Source organism: Periplaneta americana, chromosome 6 (genome assembly GCF_040183065.1).
Source record: "Periplaneta americana isolate PAMFEO1 chromosome 6, P.americana_PAMFEO1_priV1, whole genome shotgun sequence".
NCBI lineage: Eukaryota > Metazoa > Arthropoda > Insecta > Blattodea > Blattidae > Periplaneta > Periplaneta americana.
Window position 1 is genome coordinate 15,373,850 of NC_091122.1, and position 18,758 is coordinate 15,392,607.

The 18,758-nt window shown below is 35.7% G+C and overlaps 1 protein-coding gene across 9 annotated transcripts; it reads left to right on the forward strand.

The window, feature by feature from the left end:
• The first annotated feature begins 408 nt into the window (after positions 1 to 408).
• Positions 409 to 17,795, forward strand: LOC138701028 (uncharacterized). Of its 9 annotated transcripts, none has more exons than XM_069827531.1 (8): positions 414 to 847; positions 2,382 to 3,593; positions 7,654 to 7,735; positions 11,622 to 11,666; positions 12,515 to 12,574; positions 13,630 to 13,689; positions 13,901 to 13,960; positions 17,125 to 17,795. In XM_069827531.1, the coding sequence occupies exons 2-8, from the start codon at positions 2,689 to 2,691 to the stop codon at positions 17,242 to 17,244; spliced, it is 1,332 nt and encodes a 443-aa protein (XP_069683632.1). In that variant the 5' UTR covers positions 414 to 847; positions 2,382 to 2,688; the 3' UTR covers positions 17,245 to 17,795. The 9 variants fall into 9 exon arrangements, with proteins under 9 accessions (XP_069683635.1, XP_069683634.1, XP_069683633.1 ...); XM_069827535.1 differs by having other exon boundaries at positions 415 to 847; positions 2,382 to 4,638; XM_069827533.1 differs by lacking the exon at positions 13,630 to 13,689 and having other exon boundaries at positions 411 to 847.
• Positions 17,796 to 18,758: the final 963 nt, after the last annotated feature.

An 18,758-nucleotide genomic window follows, 5' to 3' on the forward strand; every position in this document is an offset into this window, starting at 1 on the left:
CATCAAGCCGGCCTCGACTGCAAACCCTAAAGCCTATATAAAAGAGCTATCTGTTAGTATATATGATCTAGGTGCACACAATGTTAGCATTGATACGTTTCGTCTTTGAATCTCTGTCGATTTGTGTACTGTTTTTCGAGTCAATTGTCATTTTTTTTAACGTCTGCCATCTAACGTCAATTGCTAGAATTCATCAGCTGACAGCTTTATCCTCAGATATAATCCCTCCCTATTCGCTGGCTTAACTGTCAAGTCCCATCTTTCAAAAAAAAAACACACACACAGGTATGTCTCTTCCATCATAATTTCTAATAATAAAAATGCAATTAGTTAAGTAGTATTCAACATAATATGTTGGTCAGTGTTTTAGAATTACATAACTGAGCTTGACTAGTCAAGTAATCAACTACAACAATTGACAAACGTTTTAAAGATGGCGGAACTTCAAGTGTGGGTGATAAACTTTCAGGACAACATTCATTGATTAAAACAATGAAATCATTAAGAAAGTTCGTGAAGTGATTTGTTCAAATCATCATTGAACTGTTCGTGAGAAGCGAAGTAGATTGGAATTTCCAAAGATGTCGTATTAAGATCCTCACCGAAATAATGCGCGGAGCCAAAGTTTGTTGGTACCGGTATTCTTGTATTTAACAGAATTAAAATCGGTGCAGTCTAGTAAGAAGTTGGTTTGATATATTTAATTCTCTTCTTCATTATTTTGTCTCTAATAAGACCAGCTACTTTCTAATTGAATTTGGAGCACCAAGATGAACGATTTCAATTGTCCTTAAGGAAATCTGGAATGGATGTACATGATAGTACATGAATTTCTATTATATATTCGGTAAGTAGATTTGCGTAGCATTTTAATGGTGCAATAAGATGTGTTTTGTGTTCAGTGAATCGATTCCATGAATATACCGTAACCACAGTCTAAGACTGTGACCGTAACCTTGTGTAGGTGAAATTAGCGCTAGTTATTACTGTTGATTTCGGAAGTGAAAATCCGTTATTGCACTAGACTACCTTATTACGGACAGCATCACTAACCTTTGCCAAGTGTATATGCAAGGCATAATGAAAGCCTAAACTAACCTAACCTCTTACAGCTTCATTATATATATATATATATATATATATATATATATATATATATATATATGCAAAACATAGTGCGTGTGTACACTAGCGTGAAACTTTCTTATTGGTATGACTGAAGGTAGGGCTCTAAACAGTTGAAAGCTTGTTGAATAAGCGAATTGTACGAGGAAGTAAAACTCACCGCTAGTTTAGCCCAAATCCTTGTTCACTTCAGAATCAGACTTTTGTGACAAATCCTTGCTAACCTTAGTTTCATACTTTTGCGGCGTAGTGTTGAATCAGTTTTAAATATCATAGTCATATTCGCATTATTTCTATGATGTAGTGAACATGTGTCTGAAGTGTGTGTAGCCTCTAAAAAGAAGTTCAAAAGTTGCTAATTAATTCCTTATTATAAAAAAAAAAAAAAAAGTTATATTTTCTTCGCTGGAGGGTGCGAAAAAGTCGCCAAATCCCTATTTCACTTCATTTCATTCCAGTTTAACGACACTTTTGCCTACTATAATGGCTACTGTGTCCTAATTCAATATTGTAAAATTCTAGGTAATACCGTAGTACTTAATAATAATGTAAATATTAGATATTTATATTTTAAACGAATCAATTGAACCGCGTAATATACGAGTTGATGATAATGCACATATTAGGCTATAGATAAAATTTACTAGTTAGGCTATTACAAATCTATGTGGTTGAAAGAATTCGTCCAGCAGACAGATTGCTACATGATAACAACACATGTTCGGACATTTTACTCCTGATCGGTGATCACATATAATGTAATCAGGGATTATACGCTGCCTTTCCAGTTCTGCGAACCTGCGCAGAGCATATTCCATAGTGGTATTCTTTTTCGCGACAGTCTATCGTAGAAATTTAGACTTAGTACAGTACTGGAGAACAATGATATGTCGGACGTGACAACACATTGATATAATTTGTGAGATCAATGCTCACACATTGGAATGAGTATAAGATTTCCTTGTGTCTTACGGAATATGTAACAGTGTAAACACGGCCTGTCCAAGTTCAACTTGACAGTATCTTGGCCTGTTACTTAGGTAATCTCTCATCAAATTCTTTCTAACCTCCTATCAAATCTCGGGGCTACAGACCTAAGAGCTGTCACATACTTGGATTATCTGTTATAAATCTTGGCCTAGATTCTGTCACGCACCTCGGCCTGTCATTTATGTTATCCCTCATCAGATCTCCTCTAACCTTGTCACAAACCTCGGCGTATCGCTATCACATATAATGCTTTTTTCATTTTTCAGATATTGTCACTCCTGTTTCTGCTGTTACGACGAACCCTTGGTAACGTCTGAACGATTGAACACGAGTGCGATGTAACAGTTAAAATATACGATTTACATGTGTCTATGAAGTTTGTACTAAGTTTTAGTGCACTTACGTTGAACTTAAGTAATACAGTGAATAAAGAGCAGTTTTGACTAAGTAATGTAGTGAAAGAAGAGCAGTTTTGAGTGTGTAAATGATTTATCGTGTGCTACAAATCTACGAAGTGATTCATACATATACTCAGACTTCAGTATAGCCAGTCTGCAATTTGTGTGTTTAGAAATGGTTTATTGTTGTGTGCCATTTTGCAGATCGGAGCACATTAAAGGAAGTGATGTGTCATTTCATCATTTTCCACTAGATGATGAACTAAAAATGAAGTGGTGTTTAGCCATTTATCGCCAAGGGGACAAGCCAGGGACTCTTTGGAGTCCAAGTCGAGGATCACGTGTCTGCAGCAAACATTTCAAAGAAGCTGATTTTAGCATTAGCACAACAAGAAAACGTCTGCTTCCTAAAGTGATACCATCCGTGTTTGAGTATTACCCAAAACATAAACAGATTTCTTCAAGCATTAGTAAAGAGCACAAAGTAATGGTAACAGAAGTGCAAAATGACATCTTTCCTGCAAAGAGAAATAAACCTGATGCTGATCGAAGTACATTACCTCTTATTGAAGCAAATGTTTCAATTGCAGAAGTCCATGAAGTACATAAAAGAACAGCAGCCACCATGTGTTCAATTGAAAATAAATTAATCCCCAATATTTCAATTGCAGAAGTCCATGATGTACATAAAAGAACAGCAGCCACCCAGTGTTCAATTGAAAATAAACTAATCCCCAATATTTCAATTGCAGAAGTCCATGATGTACATAAAAGAACAGCAGCCACCCAGTGTTCAATTGAAAATAAATTAATCCCCAATGTTTCAATTGCAGAAGTCCATGAAGTACATAAAAGAACAGCAGACACCCAGTGTTCAATTGCAAATAAATTAATCCCCAAGATTATTAAATTACAACATGAAAAAATGACGAAGAAAATTAGGAAACAAAGTCAGCTTATCAGAAAGCTAAGACAGAAAATATGTGATTTAAAGAGTAAGCTGTGCAGTTTTGAGACACAATATCAGAATAAAAAACACGACATTGAGAACAAACGAACTTGCCAAAGTGAAAGAAAAAGGTAGTTTAGTTTATATGCAAACTTGTAGTATAATAAATCCAGGCTTTGAGGAAAGGAAATGTAAATTCCAAGAAAACGCAGAAAATCTGTATACTGCTATTTAATAACCCATCAACATATCTCAAATAAGACATTAATATGCTTGACATATTTATAGTAATCGCATTCGTTTAGTAATTGACAATCAAATTTACGATACATTTCTAACTGACCAATTTTATTACGATCTTAATTTTATATTAGGTCGGGGCCAACCTACCGGCAGACGTAATTACGATCAAACCCCCAAGTGATACTCCGTGTACCTACTATTCGCAAGACTTCTTTATCCTTGCTGAGGGAACTATTCCCGCCTTTGTTTACTGCAGTGCTGCCAACAAAATGGAACTCAACACAGATTGTAACCAGTTCCGAACCCTTTATTTCTCTGCCTCACTGAACAGTTCGTTTCCGAGGAGGAGTTCGAAGGTGGTGTACCTGGTATTTCCTCAGCCATTGTGATAAAAGAAAAAAAGTACTAGGCCCATGTTCGGAAACAACATTAATTCAATTTTCCAACGTATTATTTCCTGCGTCTATTACAGAGAACAATCAGTAACTACAATATTCAAGGCTGAGAAGATTCGAAAATTTAAGGCTATGGAATTATACCACCAGATGGCGTATGTCTATGCAATTTAATTTTAGTGTTCAGTGGTTGCCCCTCCTTTTCAACGAAGGTAACCGAACCTTACCGATTGAGCACTATGGAGCTGTAGCGTAATCAGTGATATTCCCAATTTCTATTGGCCGCCCAAGTTTTTACAAGTACAACGCTGAGTGAAATGTCAGAGTATGAGCAATGCACGAGTATCAAGTTCTGTGTTACACTGGGTAATACAGAAGAAGAGACGACACAGTTGATGAAGATAGCTTACAGAGAACAGTGTATGGCCCAGAATCTTATCCAAGAATGGTATCGGCGATTCAAGGAGAGGAAATGCTCCGAGGACGATGAACAGGAGGGAAAAGTGCGTAATGATTTGACCAGGAATCGTGAGAAGAGGTATGGCACTGCAGCTAATTTTTTCCTATCCATTTTATATTATGAGATTTATTGACACAGTATTTGAAGTAAATCTGGGTCATAAGACATTGATGCACAACACTGATATTATACTCTAATAGCTATAGAGTGTGGAAGTGAAATAACAAAGCAAATTTTCAGAGCGAATTATGTTGTATACATCAAAAAATGTAATGCTATGCAGTATGTATTGGTTAAAAGTTCGTAGTTTTTTTTTTTCGGAAGTTAATGTGGGAGTTTTTTTTTACCAAATGTTTAACATCCTCTAATTCGATAACTATTGTGAGCAGGATCATGATTTCTGCCCATGTCGATAAAAAATATCTAATACGGAATACCCATTATAATGAATTCCTTCGTAAACTACATTCTCAAGTCTATGGATAAGACCGCAAGCCTTTGCATATTATCCCATTACATTTGTATAACGTAGTATTGCCACCGCGTCAAATCTATCATTATTACGGAGAGACGAGAGAGGGACATCGCTAGAATGATGCTAGGCTGAGCTGTAATGATTGAAACGCGTGCAAAAAGTTCATAAGTATACGCACCGCCAAAGTTTACTATTTGCTTTAATCGCTTATCCCTTTGGCGTGTTTCAATAGAATGGACGATTTCCGTTTAAATTTCATTTTATAAATAACATATTTGAGTTAGCGTACAATGCGATGAGGTTGCAACCTTGCAGTCTGAAAGAGAGCTAGGAGGGGAATTTTACCGTATTGCCTGTTCGGCCAGAATTTGTTTCTCTATTGCACAGATATTACTAGGTGAAACAGTGTGATGAGAATTTTACTGTATTGTCTACAACGTATTTGGTTAGGCCAGAATTAGTTTCCCTATCGCACAAGTATTACGAGGATAACCAGTATTGCCAATTCGGCAATTTTGTTGCTATGACGCGATTTCAAACTTGTTTTCGCTGACAATTTTTTTTTTATTGCTTAAATATTTAACGATTTTTTCAACATCCTCTAGCAAGAGGGGGGTATTTAGCCTTCTTCCGACAAAAATAATACTTCTATTAAGAATAAGGAATCTAGGTCCTTTTGAACTAATTTGGTAATTTTCCGGGCACTTCTGTTCGCAACACTGTGAAGTCCCATTACACTCATTACAGTGAATATTTCTGTATTAAGTGTGAAGGTGTATTGCAATGCCAAAATTTACGAACACGGAATATCTCGATATGTTATTAATTTACGGCGAAACGAGGTGTAATTCCCGTGCAGCTCAAAGGCTTTATGCAGAACGTTATCGGAAGAGAATTGTGCCAACCCCAGAGACATTTATCGCGGTCTCTCAGCGTGTCCGTGATACCGGTAGTGTTACACCAGGTCGTCGTGATCGTGTGCTAAAGAGGTTAGCGGCGGTATTGTCAGGGATCTAAAACTTGCAACTTCATTTTCGGGCACGGTTTTTATTCTATCCTTCCATTGTGCTGTGACGTTCTCTTCAGTTTCCGTGGTTATTTCACTTTCCTCCTGTATGTACACGAAATACCCATATCTGTTTTAAATTACTACTTTTTCTTGGCGATATGTTTACCGTACGAAATTTTCGTGATCTGAGGTGAAAGTTATTTATGACCGTGGCAGTATAGATAATTGCTAAAACACCTTGAAAATGCCTTTGATTTACAGTATTGATAGTAGAAATTGATGTGATCACTGGGAGAGCTATATGACCAAACAACCCGTCCCAAATACGTATACCATACCTTACTTATATACGGTACGAAGATCGCCGTGAGTGAAGGTAGAATATGGCCATATTTCGTTAGTATGATGTAATTTGAAACGGAGGAGGAGTGGAAAAGTGGAAGGGATGGTGGGCGGAGCTTCTACGTTCTCTATATTGCGATTTTCCCACCTAATCAAACCTAACCAATCTGTCACATAATACATACCTAATCTAACCGGTCACATAATACTATACACCTGTAGTAACATTCCTTACGTTTAGTATCATTTCGTTTGCATATATTGTCATCCCTGCTACTCGTGTTGGGTGTCGTCTAGTGGAAGTGGATCGTGATGGCGGGAAGAAAATATGGTGACTTTCATAATTACATTTAGGTAGTTCAGTTTGTTGTTGGTCAACTGTCCGAAGATAGATCTGAACCTTACAAGTGATACCAAGAAGACACCACTTAAGAGGCGACTAGGCCAGGAGATGGGGTAGGGTGGCCAGTTCCTTTCTCCCTCCATTGTATACATCGCCGACTAGCTACATATTACATTAGTTAGATGCATAACATCTGTTCTTCCCAAGAAATGGATTCGGAACACCTCAAAATCTGTGCTTCAGTGGCTGGCCATGATAATATCTTTGAAAAATATTGGAGTACAAGAGGTCAAATGAAGTTATTGTCAAACGCCTGGCATTAGAAAACAACAACATTTGTTCTTCCTTTGACACATATCATCAAGTGAGATGTACTGCCTGATTATGTTTTGTGAAATATTAAACGTGTTAATGTAGTGATGATTCCAAATATATAGTACAGTAAGAATTGAAATGTGTTGTGACTGTTATAAAAGTGCCAAATTGGATGTGATAAAAGTGTGCAATATACGTTCAGTGGCCAGTGGATACTCTACCTTATCCCCATCGGATTCTCAAGGTCGATACACCTAAAAAATGGGATGGGATTGTATTCAATACAGATTGAATAATAGGAAAGCGGGTATCATATTCAAAATGATGTCAAAGCAAAGCGTGTGAACAATTGCCATTTGTTTGATGTGGTACCTGTTTTACCAAGAGCGAGCGCAATTGAAAAGTCGTGTTATAATAATAGCCTACATTGTACTTTCCTAAAGGTCATGGTGACATTAGCGCTGAGTTAGTTCCGGCGATTTCGGAAGTTTCATCTAATAATCATAGCTGGGGTATTACCATATTTCGATTTCGTACTAATTTATTAGAATAATTCATTATTCATGTTATTATGCTTAACATGATTAACAGTAGTTATTTTGTTTCTAGGAGACACAACACTAGAGGGCGTATGTCTTCCAAGAAACAAAGAGCAGATACGGAAAGTGACACATCATCTGAAACTAGCAAGGTATGGCCCTGGACCCTGGACTCATTTTTCTGGCATTAGGTTCGTTTCTACAGTAGTTTCTGACAGTTCACAACTGTCATGAACATGCATACATAGATTTTTCTGCTTGTAAATTCCAAGTGTGCAAACTGTCGGAAACTGCTGTAAAAATAAGTCTTTATTTCACTCAGTTGGTAGAAATCCATAGCAGTTGATAGAGCATTTTAAAAGAAACTATTTGAAAATAACTGTACCCACATACATGAATTCATTTGGGTTGTTGATTTCCAGGCTTCTGCCACATTGTCTCGGTTGCTGCAGCTGATGTTGGTATGATCGAAACATCAGCTCCAGCAACCGAGACGAAGTCACAGAAGCCTGAAAACCAACAACTCGTGGACACCTGTTGCAGAAGCGTATGCCACATTTAGATGAATTCATTAATTCTGCCGAATGTAGGCCTATATTCTCCAAGAGTATTATTTTGAAAATTTGCTCTCTTTGGCACTGCCTTAAATTTAGTTTCGTTAATATTAACCAAGTTGTTGCATCAGATCCTGTATTTCCATCTCTATTACAGACTTATGGGCAGATTCAGAATCAAAAAGAAAAAGTCTTTGTGTGTGTGCATATTTTGTTTCCACTTCTCAATTACTTCTGATAATAAACATTGATCTACAGTACATCTCGCACTCCAGAACCCACGTTGCTAATCCCCAATGATTTGTTCCACTTAAGGTCGAATTCTAGTATAAAGAATTTACTACTACTGCTACTTACTGGCTTTTAAGGAACCCGGAGGTTCATTGCCGCCCTCTCATAGCCCGCCATTGATCCCTATCCTGAGCAAGATTAATCCAGTCTCTACCATCATATCGTACCTCCCTCAAATCCATTTTAATATTATCTTCCCATCTACGTCTCGGCCTCCCCAAAGATCTTTTTCCCGCCGGCCTCCCAACTAACACACTATATGCATTTCTGGATTCGCCCATACGTGCTACATACCCTGCCCATCTCAAATGTCTGGTTTTAATGTTCCTAATTATGTCAGGTGAAGAATACAATGCGTGCAGCTCTGTGTTGTGTAACTTTCTCCATTCTCCTGTAACTTCATCCCTCTTAGTCCCAAATATTTTCCTAAGAACCTTATTCTCAAACACCCTTAATCTCTGTTCCTCTCTCAAAGTGAGAGTCCAAGTTTCACAACCATAAAGAACAACCGGTAATATAACTGTTTTATAAATTCAAACTTTCAGATTTTTTGACAGCAGACTAGATGACAAAAGCTTCTCAACCAAATAAGAACAGGCATTTTCCATATTTATTCTGCGTTTAATTTCCTCCCGAGTGTCATTTATATTTGTTACTGTTGCTCCAAGATATTTGAATTTTTCCACCTCTTCGAAGGAAAAATCTCCAATTTTTATAGTTCCATTTCGTACAATATTCTGGTCACGAGACATAATCATATACTTAGTCTTTTCAGGATTTACTTCCAACCCTATCGCTTTACTTGCTTCAAGTAGAATTTCCGTGTTTTCCCTAATTGTTTGTGGATTTTCTACTAACATATTCACGTCATCCGTATCAGCTAATATTTTGTAAGTTGTGTGAAATAGAGTCCTGCATTTGGTTCTTTGAATACAAGTAACCTGCACATCGATCATACTGGCTTCATATGGAGAGCAAGTTTGCATGGCACTCTTCAGTGAACCCAGCACTCTTCCTGTATGCACCAGCACTGTGTACATCTGTTTATTCATGTACCTGTGTGTACAAGTCGTGAACAACAGGAATATCACTTGGATTTAATAACAACAATAACGAAGTATATATGAAAGACATTTTATATGCAATAAAAGATCATTTTTACTAGCAATAGATGAAACTAAAAAAAACATGTATCAGGAGCCACCACATTTCGTCCAGACATGCAATTGAGGAAACCATTCGAGCTGAGATAAAGATACAATTACTGAGATATATTAAACAATAATAAATATCACTGCAATGCAAAAAAACACTCTCGGAGACACTCTGAAGCTATATAGGACAATTTCTTGAGATGTGTAACAAATTTAACGATATTAATTTAAAAAGCAAATTCGAATTTCTTCCTAGAACTGCTTTTGTTAACTATGTATAAGTCATAGTGACATAAAAGAAATCTAAATCTTAAAAAATTTAGGTGCCACATACAATTTTTAGTTGCCATCACTACCTGGCACTCGAAATTTGTCTACTGCTGATTTTTGCAATAAGTAAAACACATCTACTTAGATACTTCAGATCTAATTACATTTTGGAATTAAGTAATGAAAATAATATATACTTCAGCACAAACTTAAAATGAAACACATTATGAGTGCGTGCTGTACAAGTCTCTGCAAATTACAAACATAGATTATAAACATTTTAAGTGTTTTTTTTTTAACATAAAATTAGTCATACGTTAAAAAGTGTTAAAATTAAAAAAAAAAAAGTATATACCTTTGACAGACGGCCCGTTTCGACGTGAAAAATTTTTCCTTTCTGTTGAAATACATTTTGTTCTCTTTTAATGACGTGCTCACTACCAAATTCCTCTATGGTAGCAGTCATTTCCAACGTCCTAGCTTTGTTTTGTTTTCGTATGTTCGCTGAACAGCAGACCTGAACTAAGTAGCATTGGATGACGTACACTATGCTCCATATATACCTACACTGTTGCGGGTTGCTGGGAGGCAAATGCAGGACTCTAGTAATAGCATTATTGTGCTTTAGTTTTCACATATCGTAACATAGTCCTTGGGAATAAACTGATGGGGATCCTAAAGAAAATTGGTGTGGATTGGGAAGAGGGAAGACTGTTCAGTAATCTTTATATGAAACGAGTCAGTTAGAATAGGAGAAGTGTCAGAAGGAAGTGAAATTGGGAAAGGAGTACATCAAGGATGTCTTTTATAACCTACCCTGTTCAACATCAATTAGAGGGATTTAGTAAAGAACTGTTTTCAGAACATAGGAGGAGTGGTAATAGGAGAAAGAAGAATAAAGTGCGTAAGATTTGCTGATAATACGACATTGTTAGCAGAAGAGGAAACTATACTAAAGGGATATGTTACTGGACCTAAATGATAGCTGTGAGCAGTATGGGATGAAGATAAATGCAAATATGACAAAGAGCATGGTCATAGGAAGAAAAATACAGAAGATAAGAATTCTAAATAAGGCAGTAGAGCAAGTGGACAGCTTCAGATACTTGGGATGTACTATAAGCAGTAACATGAGCTGCTGCCAGGAAGTCAAAAGGAGGATAGCAATGGCAAAGGATGCTTGTAATAGAAAAAGGAGCATCTTCTGCGGACCTCTGGGAAAAGAACTAAGGAAGAGACTAGTTAAGTGTTTTGTGTGGAGTGTAGCATTATGTGAAGCAGAAACATGGACATTACAATGAAGTGAAGAAAAGCGAATGGAAGCATTTGAAATGTGGATATGGAGACGTGTGAAGTGGACAGAGAGAATTAGAAATAAAGCTGTGTTGGAAAGAGTGGGTGAAGAAAGAATGATGCTGAAACTGATCAGGAAGAGAAAAAGGAATTGGTTGAGTCACTAGCTGAGAAGAAACTGCCTACTAAAGGGTGCACTGGAAGGAATGGTGGATGGGAGAAGAATTCGGGGTAGAAGAAGACATTAAGATTATCGATCATATGAGCAGACAAAGAGAGGGCAGAAAATAGGAAAGATTGGAGAAAGTTGAGTCTGCAGTGAAAGACCTGCCCTTGGGCAGAACACTAAATGAATGAAATATTGTCTTTTTTATGTACAGTTGGATTAATAATTATAATCATTCCTATTTTGCATTCTTGTATAATTGATTCAGTTTCTCAAATCTTTCGTATCTAATGACATTAATTCTTTTCAGGAAGAGGATGAGAATGAAATGGAATTTGGTGCACATCAGGGAGAGGTAAATTTAAGTATTTTCATTTCATTTGTGTTTGACAATCAGTGTAATACTTAATTGCAATGTACTTGGGACTTTTAAAAGTTGGTTATTATTTCTCAAAATTTTCTCGGGCTTCCAGCCAGGTCAAAAGTTGGTGATCCACAGACGTTTCGAGGATGTTCATCTTCCTCATCTTCAGGGTTAAATGATCTTCATTTAACCCTGAAGATGAGGAAGATGAACATTCTCGAAACATTGGTGGCTCACCAACTTATGACCTGGCTGGAAGCCGGAGAAAATTTTGAGTTATCACGTCGCCAGGAAAGCTTCGGTAGTGGTTATTATTTGTTTATTTCATATACTGATTCCTTATTATCAGAGACATGCTTTTTTGTGTCTGATACTTTTTTCTTCAATTTCGCATAGAATAAAAAAAAAAAAGTCACTGTTATTTCAATACATTTATCACAGTTGCTGTACAGTAAATTCTTCAGTATCTGCGTCAGTTATCACTCTCTGCATTAACTGAAATTGTTCTCGCTTGAGATTAAAATGCATAAAATAATAATTACAATTTATAATTTTCTAATAACGCACACTGTATTTGTATTTCACGAAGCTATTTGAAATGTTGTTTAGTGGAAGAGGCATGAACAGGAATATCACTGGTAAAATGGCAGAAGAAATGAATTGTTACAAATGCTTGAAATATATGACAAAATGTGTGTCATCTCAGTGATGGCGATTTTTTTTAAAACCATTGTTCTCTCTTCCTTTGGTATCTGTGATCAATTGTCTTGAATTCTGCAGTCTTTTAATGCTGTTTGTAGGCGATCGAAATGAATGAATTAATTAATTCTATGTTACAGATGACAGTATCGAACAGTTCTGAGGAAGCAGCTATTGGTGATCCAATTTGTAAAACTGAGGTATGTATACCAAGCAGAGGTGCTGGAACAGAGAAAAGATTGGTGGGGTTCAAGAACCGAAAATTGAAATTACAAAATTATGAGTTATCTTTCAAAACACATTACATCTAGTATGCTGCGTAGAATAATTAAAAATACTAGACCCTCTCAAAAAATATAATTAAACATTACTTCCAAATGAAATTATCAATTTTCTCATAAATTTATTCAAGTAATGTTGTTTTCTAATGTCAGACGTTTGACAGTAAAGTCATTTGACCTCTTGCACTCCAATATTTTTCAAAGATATTGTCAAGGCCAGCCACTGAAGCACAGATCTTGAGGTGTTCCGAATCCATTTCTTGGTTTGAGTTGCACAATGGGCAGTGTTCCAATTCTATGCAGGTGTTTGGCCAAACAGTCATGGCCTGTTGCCAATCTAAATGCAACTACAGACGATTTGCGTGGTAAATCGGGCATTAACTGTGGATTATGATGTAGAGAGTTCCATTTTTTCCTTAGAGAGACCATACTGAAGCAAAGGCACTGGATAGAGATATCACTTGAAGAGGTCTTCGTTGCAAATATGTTGCCTGTTTTGCAATATTATTGACTTTCTTGTTTCCAGGTATGCCACAATGACTAGGTATCCACTGAAATGTTATTTTCTTTTGGAGTTTTTTAGTTTACTTAGTAGGGACTGCACTTAGGGATGCCAAGAATCATACCAAAGTGCTTATTTGGAAGATATGAAATAACTAAAATAAAACAACTAAGGGGGCTTAGCATCCCTTCCAGAATATCTGGGGAGCTCAAGGAGTCTCAGCCCCCTGGTTCCAGCACCTCTGGTACCAAGTCAAGTACCGGTACTTCACAAAGTATTGCATTGGCAAGAAAGGCATTGCTACAAATGCTTGAAATTTGTGAGAAAATGTGTGTCATCTCAATGATTGTTTTTTTTTTTTTTTCAACCATTGTTCTCTCTTGCTTTGAATATCTCTGATCGATTGCCTTCATTTCTGCAGTCTCCTAATGCTGTTTGGGTGCGATCTTAATGAATGAATCGCATGTTACAGGTGACAGTCTCGAACAGTTCTGAGGATGCACCTTTTTGTGCTGCAGTTTGTAAAACTGAGGTAGGTGTACCAAGTCAAGTACTTCACAAAGTATTGTGTTGGGAAGAAGTGCATTGCTACAAATGCTTGAAATTTGTGTGTCATCTCAGTGATTGTGTTTTTTTTAACCATTGTTCTCTCTTGCTTTGATATCTGTGATCGATTGTCTTCATTTCTGCAGTCTCTTAAAGCTGTTTGGAGACGATCTTAATGAATGAATCATATGTTACAGATGACAGTCTCGAACAGTTCCGAGGATGCACCTTTTTGTGCTTCAGTTTGTAAAACTGAGGTAGGTGTACCAAGTTAAGTCCCACACTTTACAGAGTATTGCATTAGGGTGATAGGTTTCATGCTTACTTGTAACATGAGGTCAGACTTAACTTTAAGAAAAATGGTGGCATAGTCAGCTGCAAAATATTTTAACATGTTTAATTTACTTGATGATAAATGTATATTTTAAAATTTCTGAAGAAAGCAGTCTTCCATATTATTATTGGGTTAAAATTTCGCCATGGATGATAAAAATTCTTAGTTTAACTTTCAGTTGGCAAAGAAACTTTATGAACTATTTGTGACTATTGTAATAAATTCAGTTGTTCTAGTTATCATACTTAACATTTAGAGCAGTGATATTCAATTGGGGTGCCGCTGCCCTCTGGGAATTCAAAGATCAGTTAACAGGGGATTGCAAACAAAATAATAATGATAATAATTAATTAAGATTAAGGGTGTTTGAGAATAAGGTTCTTAGGAAAATATTTGGGGCTAAAAGAGATGAAGTTACAGGAGAATGGAGAAAGTTGCACAACGCAGAACTGCACGCATTGTATTCTTCACCTAACATAATTAGGAACATTAAATCCAAACGTTTGAGATGGGCAGGGCATGTCGCATGTATGGGCGAATCCAGAAATGCATATAGTGTTAGTTGGGAGGCCGGAGGGAAAAAGATCTTTGGGGAGGCCGAGACATAGATGGGAAGATAATATTAAAATGAATTTGAGGGAGGTGGGATATGATGGAGACTGGATTAATCTTGCTCAGGAAAAGACTGATGGCGGGCGTATGTGAGGGCGACAATGAGCTTGCAGGTTCCTTAAAAGCCATTTGTAAGTAAGTAATAATTATAATAATAATAATAATAATACAGTAAAACTTCATTTATACGTTTTTATGGGATCTGAAGAAAAAATGTATGTGAGAAAAATCTATCATTGAAATGGCATTTAAATACATCTGAAATAGCATTATGAATTAATAATTTGTGATTACAAAAAAGTCACTTACAAACAGACTTCCTCTTTCTACCACTCATTGGAATTCAAAAACCAATCAGCAACCTTCTCATCATATCAGGTTGAGTGTACTGTCAAAATATTTTCAATTGGAGAGGTGTTAGGATAGTTGTATTCAGTGGTCACAGCTTTGTACCTGGATTGTGATTGTTTAAAATGTTCCCTTTCTCCCCTCTGCATATACTTCCCTCCCCTCTCTGAATTGATTCTCCCACTGATGCATAACTGATTTACTGAAGCTAGCATGTGTGGAGATGAGAATGGGCAGCTTCGAATTTACAAGAATTTCAAGAGCTGGCTGCATCTGAAGAATGAACACATATTGTACTGTATTTACGTGATTAGAATACACACTTTTTTTTACCAAATGTCTTGAAAGCAGGGGTGTGTATTATATTCGCATTCAAACACTCAGACTCGAAAAAATTAATATTAATGCTGTATTTATGTTACGAGATATGGTGGGAAACAGCTGATGGAAACTGCCACTGTTGCGTACTTTTCATTCGTAATTTCTAATGATTTAAGTTATTTGGAATTTTGCAGGAATTTAAAGAAAAAAAAGGTATAAGACTGAAAAACATATAAGAGAAATTTTACTGTATATTTCATTAACATATAAGACTGAAAAACATACAAGAGAGATTTTACTGTATATATTTCATCAACGTATAAGACTGAAAAACATACAAGAGAAATTTTACTGTATATTTCATTAACGTATAAGGCTGAAAAACATACAAGAGAAATTTTACTGTATATTTCATTATCGTATAAGACTGAAAAACATACAAGAGAAATTTTATTGTATATATTTCATTAACATACAAGACTGAAAAACATACAAGAGAAATTTTACTGTATATATTTCATTAACGTACAAGATTGAAAAACATACAAGAGAAATTTTACTGTATATATTTGATTAACGTATAAGATGGAAAAACATACAAGAGAAATTTTACTGTATATTTCATTATCGTATAAGACTGAAAAACATACAAGAGAAATTTTATTGTATATATTTCATTAACATACAAGACTGAAAAACATACAAGAGAAATTTTACTGTATATATTTCATTAACGTACAAGATTGAAAAACATACAAGAGAAATTTTACTGTATATATTTGATTAACGTATAAGACGGAAAAACATACAAGAGAAATTTTACTGTATATATTTCATTAATGTGTGAGACTGAAAAACATACAAGAGAAATTTTACTGTATATATTTCATTAACGTATAAGACTGAAAAACATACAAGAGAAATTTTACTGTATATTTCTTTAACGTACAAGACTGAAAAACATACAAGAGAAATTTTACTGTATATATTTGATTAACGTACAAGACTGAAAAACATACAAGAGAAATTTTACTGTATATATTTCATTAACGTATAAGACTGAAAAACATACAAGACAAATTTTACTGTATATATTTGATTAACATATAAGACGGAAAAACATATAAGAGAAATTTTACTGTATATTTCATTAACGTATAAGACTGAAAAACATACAAGAGAAATTTTACTGTATATTTCATTAACGTATAAGACTGAAAAACATACAAGAGAAATTTTACTGTATATATTTGATTAACGTATAAGACGGAAAAACATACAAGAGAAATTTTTTTACTGTATATATTAGATTCTGTTATAATGAAGCAGTCTTATCACAGTCTACTATATACAGTCACGAAGCTTTAGTTTTGAGGGTGCTAGAAACAATAGACTGTGACGGTACTATTTTGCATTGCCTGTAATGGGGCGATATTAGCGATCCTAGTGGTGAGCAACTATCTAACGTTTGCATATTTACTACATATTGAGCTTTGCAACTGTATATACTAGACTGTGGTCTTATGTTGTGGCCTATTGCTGTTGTGCTTATCTCAGTGTTCTTGCATTGTGACATACCACCTACATTCCATTGCATGATCCTGAGTGTTCATTCTCTTTCTGGGAAAGTTCAGTCATATTGCAGTTATTTTTTCTAGATCTGATAGAATTGAGAGTTGGTACGTTTTTGTTTTATTTCAACTACACAGCCCTAGTTGAAAAAATAATGTGAAATAAAACGCGTAATTTTACTTTACACGTTACATAGATTAGAATGACTTTCAATTTCCATTTTACCTGTTACAGGTGCACATACTTGATGACGTAACCATCAAAACTGAACTAACCGACGAAACTTACGCAGAAAGCCAGAACTGCATACTTGGTGATTTAGTTCCAAAGCAAGAAACGCCAAAATGTGAATGAGTTCATGAGCAGTTGAGGACTCTATCAGTTCTGTGAGAAAGAACGTGTCTGTTGAAGGTTTATCTGTGATATATTATCACAACAATAACTATGGAATTTTAGTGTGACAAACATTAAAAAATGTGACAATTTATGGGAGTCACCAAAAGTAATTTTAAGCAGATGCATGAGTGACGAAATTTGTATTTTTCTACGTTGAAAGAATATTGTTATTTGTGAATGTGTAAGTTACATGTGTATATTATATATACTGTTAAAACCCAAAATCCCTCAAAACTAGTTAAAGAAATTAGGTAGATAGCAAATTTTCGTAAGGTTTAGAATCAATGACAGGTTTGATTTGTTTAGGTTTTTGTTTGGTAAAAGTCTAAACAAACCAAACTTAACCTGTCATTGATTCTAGATCTTATGAAAACTCGCTTTCTGTCTGTTTACATTTTTAAAACTATTTTTTACTAATTGAAACTGGTTTTGTCAGATTTTGGGTTTTAATGTTGATAATATAATATATAAGTACAAAACATATTAAATATTTGAATAAGTTTAAAGAGCCATGTCTTTTAAGAAATTCCGTTTTACAACCTTACACAGTATTTCCTGCCCAAAATATTGTGATGCAGGAAAAAAATTTTCCGAGATTATGGTGTAAACATTGAGTTCGCACCTGGAGTGGGGGGGTCTCTCTCTCTCTCTCCACCTCCCTCACTCCCTCTCCCCCTCCCTCCCCCGTGTTTTTTTTTTTTCTCTTTTTACCTATAACTTCTCGGAATCATCCCGTATTTGTCTCTTGTTTATTGAAGGTTGTGGTATCTGTGGTTATGCTCTTTTGGAAAACCTCATAGTGAATACAATATAGTAGAAAACTGAAAAAATTGGCCATTGTGGAGTGCGATAATATTCTGTAAAAGTTTGGATTATTTGGGGAATGTGACATGGTGTTGGATGGGTCTGTTGAGTTACATAAACTGAGGACATGAATCTTGTGGCATGCTAACTTTTTCCTGTGATGTAACGTCTGTTAGTTAATTGTCTTTAGAGCAGAAAGGGTATGAGTTTTGCCACTTATACCTAGTAATGGACTGAATTTATTTGTGATTCTATTTGGGCCTGAGGTTTTGGTAATATAACCATGGCGTATTCTTGAGGTGCTATGAAGAAATTGTTGTAGTTTAGGTGGAGTGCAATGGGGAGATTACCCCAGTATCTACTAATTAGTTATATACTTGAATATTATATTTCTCTCTTTTAATTTCTGGAGGAGGTTTAAATGCGTTTTTCCAGAAAAATCATGGCCAATGTCTACACCCAGGATTTTGATGTAGGTTTGGAAATTAAATCTATGATTTCATTCCATAAGTAAGGGCACTTTCGTCTTACACTTAATGGCTTTTAAGGAACCCAGAGGTTCATTGCCGCTGTCACATAAGCCTGCCATTGGTCCCTATCCTGAGCAAGATTAATCCAGTCTCTACCATCATATCCCACCTTCCTCAAATCCATCTTCCCAGCTACGT